The following is an 18,198-nucleotide window of genomic DNA, read 5'->3' on the forward strand; positions in this document are numbered from 1 at the left end:
GAGAAGAATTGGGGTAAAACGGATATACACGTTTCGCGCGGTTATTCTAACTATCTCGAATCGATTGCCCGGAATTTTATACACAAGAATCACTATTTTTCATCAGCCACATTCAGCCTCTTTCCGAGAAGTACAGCCAGGTTTAGCCTCACACTTGAGCTATGGGAAGAAGTTGGGGTAAAACGGATACACGAGTTTTGTTCGGTCATTCGAACTATCTTCAATCGATTTCCTGGATTATTTGGCATAACAAAGTTTTGATCAATCACTTTCTGCTTCTTTCTGAAATATTGAGTAAGGTGTATCACCACGCTTGTATTATGTAAATAATTGGGGTAAAACGGATACAAACGTTTCGTGCGGCCCTTCCAACTATCTTCAACCGATTCCCCGGATTTTTCTATATAAGAATTACTTCTTTTCATCAGTCACCTTCATCCTCTTTTCGAGAAGCACAGTCAGGTTTAACTTTTCACTTGAGACATTGAAAGATTTGGGGTAAAACGGGTACACATGTTTCGTGCGGCCATTCTAACTATCTTCAATCGATTTCCCAGATTTTTTTGCATTAGAAATACTACTTTTGATCAACCGCATTCAGCCTCTTTTTGAAATGTAAAGCCTGGTTTGACTTTATACTTGAGTTATGGGAAGAATTGGGGTAAAACGAGTACATACGTTTCGGGTGACCAGTCTAACTATATTCAAACGATAACCTGGATTTTTATACAAATGAATCATCACTTTTGATCAGCCGCATATAGCCTTTTACCGAAATATAGAGCCAGGATTTACTTCAAACTTTCGTTTTGCGGAGAATTGGGGTAAAATGGGTGTATACGTTTCATGAGATGATTCTAAATGTCAACAATCGATTTTCTGGACTTTTTTATATAAGAAATATCAATTTGTGTCAGCCGTTTCCAACTTTCTTTCGAGTTATATATTCAGTTTTGAAAATAAACTCAAACGAAAAGGAGAACTGGGGCAAAACGGGCACGATAGCGTACCGTGCGGTCGTTGTAAATACTAGCAATCAATTTTTCAGCCCTTTTTAAATAAGAAAAACCTTACCTGGTAAACGACATCCAGCCTTTTCAAAAAAAAGTCGCGTTTTGGGTCCATTTTTTCCCACTGTGCAATGCAGAAACCTCGAATCAGTTGAAAAGGCCATAAATTCGGTTTGGAAAATTATTTTTATTTATTTTAAAGAGCAAAGCGTGTAAAAAAAAATGCAGAAAAAATTTCTTTTGCTCGATATGAGGTCCTTTTACCTTGACATTGGCCTTACGACGATCATAAAACGAATCGCAAGCTGCCTGGAACGGTATTTTGGCATATCCACGAACAATGGCTTTCTTTAGCGTCTCGAAGCTGGTGTATTTTTTTACTTCGGATCTTATTCCCCAAAATGGCGCAGATAAAATAATCTATTGGATTCGCATCTGGTGAACACGAGAGCCATTGTGTGGTTGTAAGGAAGTTCAGCCATTCTTGGTTCACACGCACATTGTGAGATGCTTGAGACGACCATGATTTGCGACCGAATGTTTTGTCTGTACCACGGCTTCAAACCAGCCTTCAAACATTTCTTCCGATAATATGTCGCCTTTATTTTGACGTCAGGCTCAATGAAAACGATTGGGGAACCCCTAATCTTCGGCTACAGCGGCCTAAACCATTTCACTATGGTCCCAAAGCTGTATTTAGGAAGACAAAACTGTTTGCGCCTAAACCGTTGGTTTTAGATATATAGTATCTTCGGCAAACTTTCTTAGAACTTTCTTGCCGATTTTTTTATATTAGTTGAATTAGGGTGGTCCTTGTGGTTAGGGTGTTTAAAGTATCAACTTCTTAGATATGTAAAATTCAGCTACATATTGTTCTACAAAGTTAGAAATCAATCAAATTGAAGCAACTTTTCTGAAGAAACTATGTGGCTATCTCTAATAGTTCATGTGCTATGATTTTTGCAATATTTAAGGTAGGGTGGCTCTTTAAAAATTGGTTTTCTATTAATATCTTTTTATGTGTTAATTTCTCGCTAATACTTTATTCTAGAGGTTTTTAGAGTTTTTGTAAATACATATTTTTGCCGAAGCAATGAAGTTTCTATCTCTTTTGTTTGCATAGTTACAGGCGATTTTCATACCAAAAATGATTTTTTTCAAAGCTATATATCTTCCAACATTGCAAATGGATTTTCCATCTTTTAATTTCATTTGAAAGATCGGACTTTTTCTAGTTTTTGGTGAAAAAACTGCGAGAGCGTTATTTCTGTAAAATAAATAATTAATTTTTGAAAATGGAGTATTTTTCAAAAAAAAAATCGTTCATAACTTTTCAAATAGAGGAGATAATAACTTTGTTACTTCAGCAAAAATATTCGCCATACAGAGTTCTAAAAGTGTTGCAAACAAAGTATTTACGATAAATCAATGTATGAAGTGACAAATGAGAAATAGTGATTTTAAGGCGTCACGTTTTCGTCGCTCAATCTCTTATGGTAAAATCAACTGAGAAATAGTCATTGAGTGTGATAATACCAAATATCATGGCAATTCTATTGGATTTGTAAACGTTTTTGAAAGAACAGTCTACCGTACATCTAAATGTTACAGTGAAATTACAGTAGTGTTAGCTGCAAACTATCGTTAGTTCTAAATCGGCCAACAAAAGTTATCTATGCTCACTACTTTTTTGTTTGGATTAGTGCTCAAAACAAGTGCTAGAAAGAAAATGCTTTTGGTTACGTCTTGTTATCTTGAAATAAAATCTTGAAACGAGTTTGTTATTCATAGCAGCGGAAATTATTGTATGCTTTTCCAACATTTATGCAATGTTTGAAAGTATAAATTAATTATCGACTATAATGACGGCTGTGGACAAGTTAAGGAAAGATTCTCAATTTTTGTTACTTCAAAATAAATAAAAGTAAGAGGTCTGAAAATCACTAGCCGCGAACTGGTAAAATAACTCATAAAGCATAATTCCCTAGCATCTATATAATGCATGATGACGGTACTTGCTTTATTGGTCACGTAATAGATAACTTTTATTTAGAGTTAACTATAGTACGCTATTAACACTATTGTAAATTCACGCTAACATGTAGTTGTACGGTAGAATTTTGTGTTTTCAAACAGTGTCACATATTCAATAGATTTTTTGTGACTTTTGGTATTATCATACACATTGACTATTTCTCAGTTGATTTTACCATAAGAGATTGAGCGATGAAAACGTGGCCCCTTAAAATCACTATTTCTCATTTGTCACTTCATACATTGATTTATCGTAAATACTTTGTTTGCAGCACTTTTAGAACTTTGCATAGTGAATATTTTTGCTGAAGTATCTCGTCTATTTGAAAAGTTATGAACGATTTCTGTTGAAAAATACTCCATTTTCAAAAATTAATTATTTATTTTACAGAAATAACGCTCTCGCAGTTTTTTCACCAAAAACTAGAAAAGTTCCGATCTTTCAAATGAAATTAAAAGATTGAAAATCCATTTGCAATATTGGAAGATATATAGCTTTGAAAAAAACTATTTTTGTTTTGGAATTCGCCTGTAACTATGCAAAAAAAAGAGATAGAAACTTCATTGCTTCTGCAAAAATATGTGTTTACAAAAGTTCTAAAAACCTCTAGAACAAAATAGTAGCGAGAAATTAACACATAAAAAGATATTAATAGAAAACCAATTTTTAAAGAGCCACCCTACCTTAAATATTGCAAAAATCATAGCACATGAACTATTAGAGATAGCCACATAGTTTCTTCAACTCCGCTAGCGAATGACGGATCCCAATAGTAGCATGTCTGTAATAACATACGTACATGGAACTATTGAGATCCAGAGCTACAGGTCCAAAGGTAAAGGAGGATGGTTGTGATGATCCGGGCCGAGATCACCACGTAAAGCAAGGTAGGGCATAACCCCAATTCCAAGGCGTGAAGCGACCCGTGCCGAGGGATGAGTGATCGAGGGGGTGAAAAAGATGCTCGATCGTTAACGGAGCCTGTGGGGTACCTGGGCAACCCCCACAGTAAGCGTCCCTTACCACGCTAATGCGGAGCTCTGGCGTGGCGGACATATATTTCTCGCGCTACTCGTGGGAATTTTCATGGAGCAAAATAAAAATAAAAATAAACAGACGGAGGTGCCAAACCCCTTCGCAAGAGGTGGTTTGGCGAGGTCTCCCCCCCGTGGGGAGAGTAGTGGAACGATGAGTGCTGTACTCGAAAGCACCAGTGACCCCCCAGCAGCGGTAGGCAATACCCCTACCAATGCATCGGAGGGGCCAATAGCTGCGATGCGCAAAGTAGCGAAGCAACTCGATGCTATAATCGACTTCGCTAGCGCAAAGCAGAACATAGCCAAGGAGTTGAAGTTGAGCCTTCTGGAGCTCCGGAAAGCTGTTCGTGTCGCAAGACAGGAACAGCAGGCATATGTTGAGAGGGTGGAATGTCGGGAGAGGCCCGACAGAGAAACCCAGACAGTGGCCTTCAATAGGGAGGAAAGAGAGAAGGTTAATAGAGGCTCACAGACAGTGGCCTTTACCTTCTATGGAGCAGCCACGTCGATCGGAGCGGCGACCGAGTTCCCCTCGAAGGGAAAGGGAAAGGGCAATCGCAAGACGGCATCGAATGCGAAGCGCCCTAGGAAGTCGCCAGGAGAGGGTGCCAAAACCGACACCACTCGGCGTGCAACCGTCAAGGTCAAACGCCGCCTGGGTGAGGTAAGCGAGGGCGAGAGTGACCTCGCTGTTGAGAGCGATGGTACCAGCAACCCGGCACGACCGGGGCAGGGGGGCTCAAACCCCTGGACGCTGGTTACCAAGAAAAAGCCGGCACCGAAACCGGAGGTACCGCGGCCTGCGAGGAAGGCCAAGGACAGAGGCGAAGCCTTGTGGTTAAAAACCGACAAGGACAAATACGCCGATGTCCTTAAATCGATGAAAGCGGCCGAAAGCCTCTCGGCCCTTGGGCAGGATGTGCGTAGCGTAAGACGCACCAACACGGGAGAGATGCTCCTGGTGTTGAAGCGAGGCGCACAATCAAGTGCAATATACAAGGCCTTGGCCCAAGAGGTCCTTGGTGAGGGCGCCCAAATCAGGTCGCTAGGTGCGGAAACAACTCTCCAGTGCAAACACTTGGACGAGTTCGCGACCGCAGAAGACGTCGCCGCAGCCGTCAAGGAGCAATGCGGCGCCACAATCGAGCGGGCCTCTGTGCGATTGAGGGACGGACCCTCTGGCACCCAAGTAGGCCATAAAGCTTACGAATGCAAAGGCCTAGACAGGAGTAAGCTATGTCGTAGATGCGGCGAGGAGGGGCATAAAGAGCGGGGGTGCACTAAGGCATATAAGTGCCTTATCTGCACCTCTAAGAAGCAAGCCCATAAACATGCTATGGGCGGACCTTCGTGTCCCTTCGGCGAGTTAAATAAGAAGAAGCCGTGAGAGTCACACAGCTAAATCTTAACCATTGTGCAGCAGCCCAACAGCTGCTGTGGCAGTCGGTCTCGGAGTCGAGGACAGATGTCGCCCTCTTATCAGACCCGTACAGCATCCCTGCCGGCAACGGCAATTGGGTGTCGGACGGGTCTGGAATGGTGGCAATCTGTACAACGGGAAGGTTCCCGGTTCAAGAGGTAATACACCCCTCCGCCGAGGGTGTGGCGATTGCCAAGATCAATGGTGTGTTCTATTGCAGCTGCTACGCCCCACCAAGGTGGCCAATAGAACAGTTCTACCAGATGATCGACAGGCTCTCGTCGGACCTCGTGGGCCGGAAACCGGTAGTAATAGCGGGAGACTTCAACGCTTGGGCAGTGGAGTGGGGCAGCCGCTGTACAAATAGCAGGGGTCAAGCGCTAATGGAAGCGTTTGCGAAACTCGATACTGTGCTAGCTAATGATGGCTCCGCTAGTACATTCCGTAGAAACGGAGTGGAGGCGTGGATTGATTTGACCTTTGCCAGCCCGAGTCTGGCTCCAGGCATGGAATGGAGGGTAGACGAAGGCTACACCCATAGTGATCATTTAGCAATCCGCTTTAAGATCAACTATGGTGTGCAGCATCCGAGGGCGGGAGATCCCTGTCAGGTAAGCGGGTGGAAGTCCAATCACTTCGACAGCGAAGCTTTCACCGCGGCCCTGGGACTGGAGGCCAACACCGACAGTCTAAGCGGGGATGCGCTGGTAGCTGTTCTATCACGCGCGTGCGACGCCACTATGCCGAGAAAAACACTGCCAAGAAACGGCAGATGCCCGGTATACTGGTGGAGTGCCGAGATTGCAGCTCTACGGTCAGCCTGCCTCAGAGCTAGACGTAGGATGCAAAGAGCTCGCACCGAGGATGCAAGAGAGAACCGCCGTGAAGTGTTTCGAGCTGCGAAATTAGCCCTTAACAAGGCTATTAAAAGCAGCAAGAGAGCGTGTTTCGACAACCTGTGTGAGAGTACCAACGCGAATCCGTGGGGCGACGCCTACCGGATTGTGATGGCCAAGACCAAAGGGGGCTCCTCACCCCCTGAACGGTCTCCGGACCGGTTGGCAACGATTATCGAAGTACTCTTCCCGTCTCGAGCCACAAGCCCCTGGCCACCTGCACTACGAGACAGTGCGGGCACGGTCGAAATGGTGGCTCCAGTGACGAACGGAGAACTACTCGCAGTGGCTAAATCCCTAGCAATGAACAAAGCTCCAGGGCCGGATGGAGTCCCGAACAACGCTCTCAAGGCAGCGATCATAGCGAACCCGAACATGTTCAGGCTAGCTATGCAGAGATGCCTTGACGAGTGCCGTTTCCCCGATAGATGGAAAAGGCAGAAACTGGTGCTGTTGCCGAAGCCCGGGAAGCCGCCAGGCGACCCATCGGCGTACAGACCAATCTGTCTGATAGACACGACTGGCAAACTGCTTGAGAGGATCATCCTCAACAGGCTCACCCCGTACGCGGAAGGTACGGACGGTCTGTCAAGCAACCAGTTTGGCTTTCGGAAGGGTAAGTCCACAGTGGACGCTCTCAACTCAGTGATAAATACTGCCGAGATAGCGATCCAACGAAAAAGGCGAGGTATTCGATACTGTGCGTTAGTGACACTTGACGTGAAGAATGCATTCAACAGCGCAAGCTGGGATGCCATCGCGCTCTCGTTACACCGGCTTAGCCTACCGGTGGGTCTGTACCGGATCCTGGAAAGTTACTTCCAAAACCGCGTACTGCTATACGAGACCGATGCCGGTCAGAAAAGGGTTCCGATTACCGCCGGAGTCCCGCAGGGCTCGATCCTAGGCCCGGTGCTATGGAACCTCATGTATGACGGGGTTCTGAGACTGAAGTTCCCTCCTGGGGTCAAGATCGTCGGCTTTGCCGACGACGTAACCTTGGAGGTCTACGGGGAGTCAATTCCTGAGGTAGAACTAACCGCAGAACACGCGATTAGCACGGTGGAGGAATGGATGAGCGCGAGAGGCCTGGAGCTCGCTCATCATAAGACGGAGGTAGTTATCGTCAACAACCGCAAGTCGGCACAACATGCAGTTATCCATGTGGGAGAAGTCGCGATCACTTCACAGCGAAGTCTGAAGTCTCTCGGAGTCATTATAGACGACAAGCTGACCTTCGGCAGCCATGTCGACTATACGTGCAAGAGAGCGTCGACTGCTGTTGCGGCACTATCGAGAATGATGTCCAACAGCTCAAAGGTGTGCGCCAGTAGACGTAGGTTACTGGCAGGCGTTGCCGTATCTATCCTCAGGTACGGCGGCCCGTCATGGTCAAGAGCACTGAGGGTAACCAGTTACCTACAGAAACTGGAGAGCACCTACCGCGTGATGTGCCTCAGAGTGATATCTGCCTACCGCACGGTATCACACGATGCATCCTGCGTGATAGCGAGCATGATGCCAGTCGGGCTGGTCATTCGGGAAGATGAGGAGTGCTTTGAGCTACGTGGAAATAGGGGAGCCCGCGAGCGCACCAGGGTGACCTCGGTCGCCAGATGGCAGCGTGAGTGGGACAACTCCTCGAAAGGTAGGTGGACCCACCGGCTGATACCTAGCATATCGAGCTGGGTGGGAAGACCCCATGGGGAAGTTCACTTCCACCTGACACAATTCCTGTCAGGCCATGGCTGTTTCCGTCAGTACCTCCACAGGTTCGGGCACGCGGAGGTCCCAGTCTGCCCGGGCTGCCCAGGTGTAGATGAAACTGCCGAACACATACTGTTCGTATGTCATCGGTTCGACGTCGAAAGAAGAGCAATGCTTGACGTCTGTGGCTGGGACACAACCCCGGATACCCTTATCCAGCGGATGTGTCAAACGGTGGAGAAGTGGAACGCAGTCTCGGCTGCTACCATCCAGATTGCCAGTAGGCTACAGGTAATCTGGCGAACCGAGCAACAGACGGCGGGCACGGCTAACTAGTGATTGGTTAGCTGGAGCGAAAAAGGCCAAGCGCAAAATAAGAGAGTGAATGGTCTGTTCATGCCGAGGTAGGTTGGCGCAGCGAATGGCAACCGCGTAAGGGGTAAACCCAGCCACCCCGAAGCAAGACAGAAGAGTGAGTGTATAGGCGTATAAGTGGACTGCCTCATGCCAAGACGGGAGGGTCGTAGCGTAGTATGTTGGAACTAAGCTATCGATGCCTCATGGCGTGGCAGAGGAGTGAAAGGGTGAGCATCCAAGTCAGTCTCACACTGCATGTTAAGGGTGAGCATAAAAGTCAGCCTCACAGGTTGGTAGCAAGCAAGGAATGAAAAAGGTGAGCACAAAAGTCAGCCTCGCATGGTATGTCAGAAGTGGGGCCTAAGAAAAATGTCCCACATGGGATGCCAGAGGGAGTGACAAAGGTACAATAGAGTGGCACGATTGAGAGTGAATCAGGTGATAGGGTGAGCACCCAAGTCAGCCTCACATGTATGGGTAGGGCGAGCACAAAAGTAAGCCTAGCAAGGAATGAGTAAGGTGAGCACACAAGTCAGCCTCGCATGGAACGTAAAAGGTGAGCACAAAAGTCAGCCTCATGTGGGAGTGTTTGAGAGCGAATCAAAGTGTGATTGAGAGAGCACCCAAGTAAGCCTCATACAGGATGTATGATCGCGCGAGTGAGAGTGAATGAGTACACTTAGTACAGCCATCCCCCCAGAAGTAATACCGAGAGGTAGTTCCTGGGAGGAATGATGGCGGAGCCCAATGGAGTTTAGTCGGTATTAATGGCTGGTCACCATTCGAGTCCGACATGCCCCCAGTGCACCCCGTGTGGTAGATTGGACCCTACCGTTAGCACGTGTACTGGGCTAGGACATAAAGGTCTTCTCCATTGTAAAAAAAAAAAAAAAAAAAAAAAAAGATAGTTTCTTCAGAAAAGTTGCTTCAATTTGATTGATTTATAACTTTGTAGAACACTATGTAGCTGAATTTTAGATATTTAAGAAGTTGATACATTGAACACCCTAACCTCAAGGACCACCCTAATTCAACTAATATAAAAAAATCGACAAGAAAGTTCTAAGAAAGTTTGCCGAAGATACTATATATCTAAAACCAACGGTTTAGGCGCAAACAGTTTTGTCTTCCTAAATACAGCTTTGGGACCATAGTGCATTTGTTGCGGCAAGTGCTGCCTTCTGGTGGCCTACCGATGACTCAAATTCTTATTTGAGTGGTTGGTCAAATAAACCCTATCATTTTGAAAATTTACGAATTGCTCAATTTGAAAAAAAAAATCGTCAGAAGACACGATGTTCGGAATTCGACCGCTTTCGGCAAAGCGAAGTATCTCCGAACTTGAACTCCATCACAGATCACTTTTCGGCTTTCGCTTTAGGCCAAATACACTTGTAAACAATACTCCGAACTGTCATTCATCTAATTTATGGACAGTTGATGCCAGTACGACAGCTGCGCCAACGGTCTTAAAGTTGGTTATGCTTCGAGTGCCGGACGATGTACACAATCGAGGTTCACGTATCTTTCAGCGAGTAGATCCTTTGATCATATCACAAAGGCTATGTCGTACGATGGAAACGCACTTTACCTTAGGTTTGGAAAGTGTAAAAGTGTCCTCCCTCGTCCAACCATTGAATGATAAATAGTTCAACTCGTTCCATTTCTTCTTTCATCACCGTTGGTCATAATACTATGTACGCTCAGGCAACGCTGTGTGATGATGAAAATGAGATTGCGTGTTGTCAGTTTTGTCAGTCAGTCAATCAGTGCTTGATTTTTGTGATCATTTGTTATTGATTGGAAGATTTTAACTTATTGCCAAAAATGATAGTGTGGTGTGGGTGTGTCTAAAGGGCGAACACGAAATTATTGCGACACATTCAACAGGGCATAACTTTTTTTACCATTGGGTAAAAATCAACCAAATTTTGCACACTTTCTCATTGATGTGTATTGTTTACATGCTGTCAAACTCGAAGTCGTGTTTTTCGATTCAACGAAAATGGAGGCGAACCAACGTGAGTCGAGAGAACAAATTCTTTCCAAACACCTGGAATTTTGGAATGACCTGTCGTACTGGCAGATGGGAAAAATGTTGAACATTCACCATTCAACCGTCTCCGGAGTGTTGAAGCGGTTCCAGGAGCGGTTGACGTTGGACCACGGCACAGGAGCTGGAAGAAAATCGGAACTGGAGAACAAAAAGACGGAGGGAAAGGTGAAGCGGATGATTAAAGCAAATCCCAACGTCTCAAGCCGTGATTTGGCTAAAAAGATCGGCATGTCGCAGAGCTACGTCCAGAATGCAAAGAAGAGAGCTGGACTACATACATACAAGGTACAGAACTTCCCAAACCGCGATGAGCGGCAACAATCGACGGCCAAAACAAGATGCTGACAAAATATGGCTGCTGTGTGATGGACGACGAAACGTATATAAAAACCGATTTTAAGCAAATTCCGAAGTTGGAGTTTTTCACCGGCAAGAGTAAGTTCTATTTGGACGACAAAATGTCGAAGTTCGCCTCCAAATATCTCATTTGGCAGGCCATCTGCTCTTGCGGACTGAGCCTTTCGTGACAAAGGGCATAGTAAAAGGCGAGATCTACAAATCTGAGTGCCTCGAGAAGCGCCTTTTGCCGTTCTTGCAGCAGCACGACGAAGCTCCGCTATTTTGGCCAGATTTGGCATCATGCCACTATTCTAAAAGTGTCCTGGAGTGGTATGAGGCCAATTCTGTCCATTTTGTTCCAAAGGACATGAATCCGCCAAACTGTCCGGAGCTGCGCCCGGTGGAGCAGTACTGGGCAATGATGAAGCGGGAACTTCGGAAGAGCAAGAAGACAGTCAAAGACGAAAAGGACATGTTAAGAAAATGGAAAAAAAACTGAGAAACTGGTACCGGATGACACTGTAAAGACTTTGATGGATGGCATCAAGCGAAAATGCGTTCAATTTTACACTCAAGGCTCCATCGATTAACTTTTCTTTTGATTTTTGAAGTAAATATATGTTTAAAACTACCCTAAAATTTTGGTTTGATTTTAAACATTATAAGAAAATTGACATGACATTTTCGGTGTCGCAATAATTTCGTGTTCGCCCTTTAATGGTCATAAAATTAACAACTTTTTCATTCATGTTATTTTTTTCTGGTTTGACTATAAATTCCTTCTTTTAAGATATTTTGGCAATGTCCAACGGAAAACAAATCTAGATATTAACCTCCCAGCTGTTTTTTGTAGGACAACACGCGCAAGAAGTGTAATCCTCTTAGATCTTCAGCCTCATTTCAGGAGACTTTCACGCGAGAATTGGAAGGGTAATGAGTTAAACCCTAGCAGTTATTTGAAAAAAAAAGAAAAGAATCAGTTTACAAGGATGGATCGTTAGTGAACATTATATTCAATTTTTGAGAATATTCTTTCTAAGATTACTGAAGTTCAGCTTTAATTCATGGCTCATTCGCATTCAATTATCCTACTGCAAGTCGATTTTCTGCCAATCAAAAAGCATTATTCGTTATTCGAAAAATAAAAGTAATAAAAGCAACATGATTTGTTTTCATCGATCCCAGTAATTTAAAAAAAATCTGCCAAATTCCCAAGCAATCAATTTTCCGTGCAACCGACAACAGATCTAGTTATCTGATTTTCTGACGTAGCGTTTCGTGTGTTCACCAGCTGAACAAACCTCATTGTTTATTCAGTGACGATCATACAACCTTTTTGTTTTGTTACTGGACTCAAGGAACACCTTTCGGTATCTGTACAAACAAAAGGAACACGCCTAAAATCTCGACCTGTTCGTTCTCTTCCAGCCTGCCGAACCCCAAACCGTCGCGACGGACGCTGCATCCCCCGTGACGAATGTCGCAGCTTTACGCAGTACTTTTCCCCGGACCGAATTCTCACCGCGGACGAGCTGACCTTTCTTCGACTATCGCGTTGCAACGAAGTCCCGCTGAAGATCTGCTGCCCGGATCGGGTGGCGTCGTCGTCGTCGTCGGTGGGACCCGTTGCTTCAACAACACTTGCAACGCCTGCTATTTCGTACGATTTCACTGGACTACTGCCGGATCCGAAACGGTACGAGTGCGGGTTGGATTTCCTAGCGGATCGGATCTATGGGGGTGAGAACACCGCGCTGGAGGAATTTCCCTGGTACGCTCTGCTCGAGTACAGTACCAAGAAGGGCGAGCGGGTGTTCGAGTGCGGGGGCTCGTTGATCAACAAGCGGTACGTGCTGACGGCGGCACACTGTCTGGATAATGTGAAGCTGGATGAGGGCGAGATGTTGTGAGTGGGTGGTTTCGTTTGGCGCTACGCGCTTCGATTTGAAATGTTTTTTTTCTGCTTTTCAGCATGAACGTTCGGCTCGGGGAGCATAACACGGCTACGGACGTGGACTGCGAGGAGGATAATGGTGATGTGATCTGTTCGGATCCTCCGCAAAATATTGGTTTCGAAGAGATTATTCTACATCCGCGATATTCCAAGTCGGATCCGAACCAGCATCACGACATTGCACTGATCCGTTTGAACAGAGACGCTGTGTTGAGTAAGTACGTGACGCCGATCTGTCTGCCAGAAGCAGGATTTGCTGCGACCCTAGCGGGTCAAAATGTTACCATTGCCGGGTTCGGACACACGGGTCGTCAACGTAGGTATTAATTCGAACGCTAGAATCGGAGTTTTAAACCGAACTTACGATCGTAGGTCATAGCGGTGTGAAGCAGAAAGCAGATGTCCCGATCGTGGATCAAAGCCAGTGTCAGGCCAAATGGGGCAAACGGGTTACCGTTAGTGCGGGTCAGTTGTGTGCTGGAGGAAACTTCAACATCGATGCTTGTCACGGAGATTCCGGTGGACCGTTGATGACTCAGCGGCTGTACTGGACTATCGAAGGGATCGTTTCGTTCGGCAATCGATGCGGTCTCGAAGGTTGGGCTGGAATGTATACCCGCGTGGCGAGCTATGTTGGTTGGATCAGAAGCGTGATAAGGTTTTGAGTTTGGGAAGTTCCCCAGGGCGGTTGGGAAATTCCGGTTGCAAAGCAACGACTTAGTGTATGATCGATGATTGTAAATAAAAGGAAACGAAACAAAGTTTTATGCTCGTTAATTCCAGTGTGTGTCCAAAGACTATCTCAATATGTTTGTGTTTGTCCGGAGCAAATAGGCGTTCGGCTGTTGGCTACTTCCTTCGTTCCGCGTCTATCTCGTGGGTAGGTGATAAATACTGTTTGCGGTTTTTATTAGTGACAGTGCTGCCAGCTATCAACGACAGGATAGAAAATGGAATAATTTGATGGGATAAAAAGGGAATCGGATACAAACGATCTGATCTAAACCACAAAAATAATTATCAAAAGTAATTCGATCAACAAAACTTCCCCCACTGCCGATCGGCACCCGATCGTTTGTTTTCACACGAACACGCGCTCCGGCTGTGTGTCGTTAATTTCTTTAACTCTCGTCTGATCATTGTCTGTTTCTTTCTCTCTCTCTCTCTCTCTCTCTCTCTCGCTCTTTTGCTTGCTGCTTGTCGCCATTGGTTAGGGTTTTGATTTACATTCGTACTAGGATCGCGGGTTCGTTCGACAGCAACAGCAGCAGCACCAGCAGCTGATTACATATTCCCGAACTTATCAGGTTGTTTAATTTAACTTAGTAGCAATCAATCCGTCGCGGTGTTCGTCAAATAAATTTCAACATTTCGGCACTACAGTTCAACCGGGACAAGATGGGACCTGTAGCCGTGCTCCGATCGGTACTAATAACCAGCGCATTTGTGGTGACATTTTCGATCAAACCCTCGACGCCGCAACCACAACAACAACAAGAACAGCAACCAGAGCAAGGTGAATTTTTTGTTTTCAGCTCTCGATCAAGAAGGCAAAGCATTTCCGGTTTGATTCGCTTTTCGTTTTTGTTTTTATTTCCATTTTTTTCGGTCGTAACATTCATCTGTATCCGTTTAGCAGCGTCGCCGGTTTGGGAGGTAACAACCGTATGCAGTATACCGAATGAGCAGCAGCAGGGAATTTGTCGGCCGCCGGACGAGTGTGGAGCTTACGGTGCCATAAACGATCCGGCGAGTTTAAGTTCCGTCGGTAGGTTGAGCTTCTTAAAACAGGTGCAGTGTAATGCCACGGTTGGTGCCGGTTTGGAGCAGATCGAAGTAGGCGGCGTCTGTTGTCCACGTTCGGGCAGTTACGGGTAAGTAGTTTTGAAGTTTTGTATCGAAGTAGGCGATTTTGGACTGATCGTTGCAGCTCGCCGACACTGAACGAGAGCCTTCCGAGACGCATTCGACCCAAATCGGCGGTGGTACATTCGCGATTTGGTGAAGACGAAACGTGCGGTTTTCAGACGTATGTGGCGAAAATTCGAGGTGGCGAGATTGCTAACATTGACGAGTTTCCCTGGATGGCGATGCTGCTGTACGAAACCCGTGGGTGCATGCGCTTCAAGGCGTTTCGTAACAAATGGTACTTATCGATTCTTTTAGGCGATTCCAGTTCGGTGGTTCATGGTTGCGGAGGTGCCCTGATCAGTAGGAACTTTGTCATCACGGCTGCACACTGCGTCACGGGACGGGAGTACGACACCAAGGGTCCGCTGTAAGTAAATACATTTGAAACTTAATTCGATCCTTTTTCCCTCTTTTGAAATTCTTAGGACAAACTCCCTCCTATTAATCTATTAACGATCTTCCGCAGCAAATTCGTCCGGCTGCGGGAGTACAACGTGTACGACGATCCGGACTGCGTGATCGAGCAGAACTTCCAGGATTGTTCGGAGGAAAAGTTCGACGCTGCACCGGTCAACATTCTGGTCCACCCGCAGTACGACCACGACGGTCGCAACAAGCATCACGATCTTGCGTTGATCGAAATCGAACCGAGCCCACCGTACTCGGACTTTCTGAGACCGATCTGCCTACCGGAACCGGAGCTGGATAACGGAGCGGCGGAGGGCAAAAAGCTGATCGTTTCCGGGTGGGGTCGAACGGATATCTGTAGGTTTGCGGCGGATTCTGGTTCTTGGTGGTAAATTTTTAAATCTCTTTCGTCTACTAGTTCGTAAACAACTCGGTAACAACGCGCTCAGTCCGATCAAGCTGAAGGTGGTACTGCCGTACGTGGATCCCGACACCTGTAAGAAGGTCTTCCGACCGCAGCAGCTTGAGATCGGTTCGGGGCAGTTGTGTGCCGGTGGACAGAAGGCTAAGGATACCTGTGGCGGAGACAGCGGTTCCCCGCTGATGTACTATGACGTGACGAAGGGCGTTTGGGTGCTGACGGGGATCGTTTCGCTGGGGGTTCGCGAGTGTGGAACTGAAGGGATTCCTGGAGTGTATACCAATGTGCGCGAGTATCTGAACTGGATAAAGGAGAACGCTCGTTTGTGAGAGTGACGACGCAGATTGATATTTCTAGCGGTCGAGTGTAGGTAACTGAATAAAAGATGACACGTATTTGTCGTGATTTCATTTCTTGATCCGAAGAGAATCTCGGGTTCGACTTCTTCCAATAAATACTAACATACTAACTTGGGTTTAACATTTCGATTTTATCTCTTCAGCACTTCTTAGACTTGCTCTGCATCGGGGTACAATTGTTGCATCTATTAACACTCAACTTTGCGTACGGTTGGCCGAATATTGCTGTTCTTGAAATCAATCACTACTGTGTTAACCAAGGAGTTTTTATTCTCAGGTGATACGATCCTCAAAAACGCTGATCAGCCATGTTGGTTTTAGAAACGACAGCTAACAACATTGTTTACTAGTTCTCTCCATATGTTTGTTTGGATTTCAGTGAGTAAACAAAGTTGTTCGCTGTCATTTTTCTTCCCCGCAGTCTGCTGCACGCTTACCTCACTCCTCACCCAGTTACTGCCAAAGACGAATCACCTTAGAACTCTAAGCACCTTGGTGTTAACATTCAATCACATAATCACAAGATTTTGTCCTCACTGTTTTTTTGAGGACAGCTGAGTTATTTCACAAGCTCGGCTGGGTAGTACTGCTTTTCATTCGTTTGCTGAGCAAGAACATGGGCATGGTCGGAAGAAATTATCGTTGACTCGTTACACAACTTTGTAAAAGACATCTCTCTGTTTAAAATTTTTTGTTGGCGTACTGGACCTGCGTGGACCTTAAATTTTCTACCCAAAAGATGATTCATATTATTTATTAACATTCTTCCAAACATACTATTCAGCTAAACTATTTTCTCAATAAAAAAATATATATATATATCGTGGGAAGCGACTATTGATTTGCGCTATTACCCAAGTAACAATTGAAGTTTTATAGCACGCTACAAGTGCAATCTAAGTTTAATAAGTGGCTATAAAACTATCATAAAACCTCTATTGTTACTAGGGTAGGACCCACGCCAAACTGACTTAGTCGACATTTCGTTCAAAGTTTAATAACTTCTCCCAACAAAGCTGGATTCATTTGTAGACTTCGATAAAGTTGGAGGCAACCAAATTATGTTTCTCACTTGCAGTGATAATCTGATGCAGAACCACCGAGCAGTGAAAATGTACTCCATGTATATGGTCGAAAGATATCAAATAAACTGCAAGCATGTTGGTTCGGTAGCTATTTGCCGCTTAAAGCCATACACCGTTAAACCCTGGCGGGCCATATTTTCTTCCGAACCAGCTAAGCGCTAACTATTCTATAGAACTCGAGCGAAGTGATGCAGCCGTGACAGAGATCTCGGAAGTTCGCCTAGATAAACTCACCGTTGTGATATTCTGTCTAAGGCGGTTAACTGACATTTCATACGCAGTCTTTTATGAAAGACTATTACATCTACGTACCCGCTTTCAAAGTCGAGGTCAATGGTGTCGTCACTATTTATCATACATGGATCTACCAAAGCGTTGGGTTGGCTGTTTCTAAGGCCTTTGGTCAGTGAACATTATGGATTGCAAGTGATTTCATTCAGGTTTAAGACAGTACAAAATCCTGCGTCCATTTAGACTCGCACCGGATAATTTTCGCTGGGTTTGCATTGTCAAATTGCGTCATTTCCGTTTTGTTCGGCGTTTAGCACCGCGGTATTTAATGCTAGAAATTCGACACCATGACCACCCATTATCATGGGTATGATTTTTGCAGTGGGATTGTTGAAAACTTTCCAGAAGCAACAGAAGCGTTGCCTTGAGGGACGCTCTCTTTTGAAGAAATGCTAAAAGTGAAGTGATGTACCTCACCACGAAATATCGTTATGCTCTCTCGACTTAGAAAGAGGAATTCCCATGATAGGACATCTTTTACTGTACCTATGAGCTATAGGAATTTCCTGAAGGTCGGAACGCCCGGCTACTTCAGACAGTACAAGACGTTCGAAGCAAATTGAAGAGCTTGTTGAGCCTGAGTTTGAGCTTGTGCGACCACTCCTAGCTGCTACTCCGTGATCGACTTGGACTAGCTGAAGTTGCACAGGGATGTGCCACTCCTGGTAACCCCAAAGAGTTTATTGATAAATTCCGACGTCGGTCAGGCCCGAACGTAGACCGCGGAAGGAGAGGGAAGTAATGTTAGGCCCAAAAAGGCGATTATTGGCGCCGGATCGTTGATGGGTTAACGAGAAAAACATCGATGGGCACTCTTTAAGGCACAGCTCGATGTACGCACAACCGAAACAACACTAAAGAAAGCGCGGAATATTCAAATCATTAGGTATTCGAATTCGTCCAGTAGGTCTA

The 18,198-nt window shown here is 45.5% G+C and overlaps 1 protein-coding gene across 1 annotated transcript in view; it reads left to right on the plus strand.

The window, feature by feature from the left end:
• The window catches only part of LOC131694641 (uncharacterized), a 79,062-nt gene extending 63,116 nt beyond the window's left edge, over window positions 1–15,946 (plus strand). The window contains exons 2-11 of the mRNA XM_058983124.1: window positions 12,286–12,763; window positions 12,829–13,127; window positions 13,184–13,473; window positions 14,050–14,118; window positions 14,195–14,327; window positions 14,448–14,685; window positions 14,742–14,920; window positions 14,978–15,089; window positions 15,189–15,487; window positions 15,549–15,946. Coding sequence (XP_058839107.1) covers window positions 12,286–12,763; window positions 12,829–13,127; window positions 13,184–13,473; window positions 14,050–14,118; window positions 14,195–14,327; window positions 14,448–14,685; window positions 14,742–14,920; window positions 14,978–15,089; window positions 15,189–15,487; window positions 15,549–15,880 — 2,429 coding nt within the window. The 3' untranslated portion in view covers window positions 15,881–15,946. The remainder of the gene's footprint in view (window positions 1–12,285; window positions 12,764–12,828; window positions 13,128–13,183; window positions 13,474–14,049; window positions 14,119–14,194; window positions 14,328–14,447; window positions 14,686–14,741; window positions 14,921–14,977; window positions 15,090–15,188; window positions 15,488–15,548) is intronic.
• The last annotated feature ends 2,252 nt before the right edge of the window (window positions 15,947–18,198 follow it).

This window comes from Topomyia yanbarensis, chromosome 1 (genome assembly GCF_030247195.1).
Source record: "Topomyia yanbarensis strain Yona2022 chromosome 1, ASM3024719v1, whole genome shotgun sequence".
Lineage (NCBI taxonomy): Eukaryota > Metazoa > Arthropoda > Insecta > Diptera > Culicidae > Topomyia > Topomyia yanbarensis.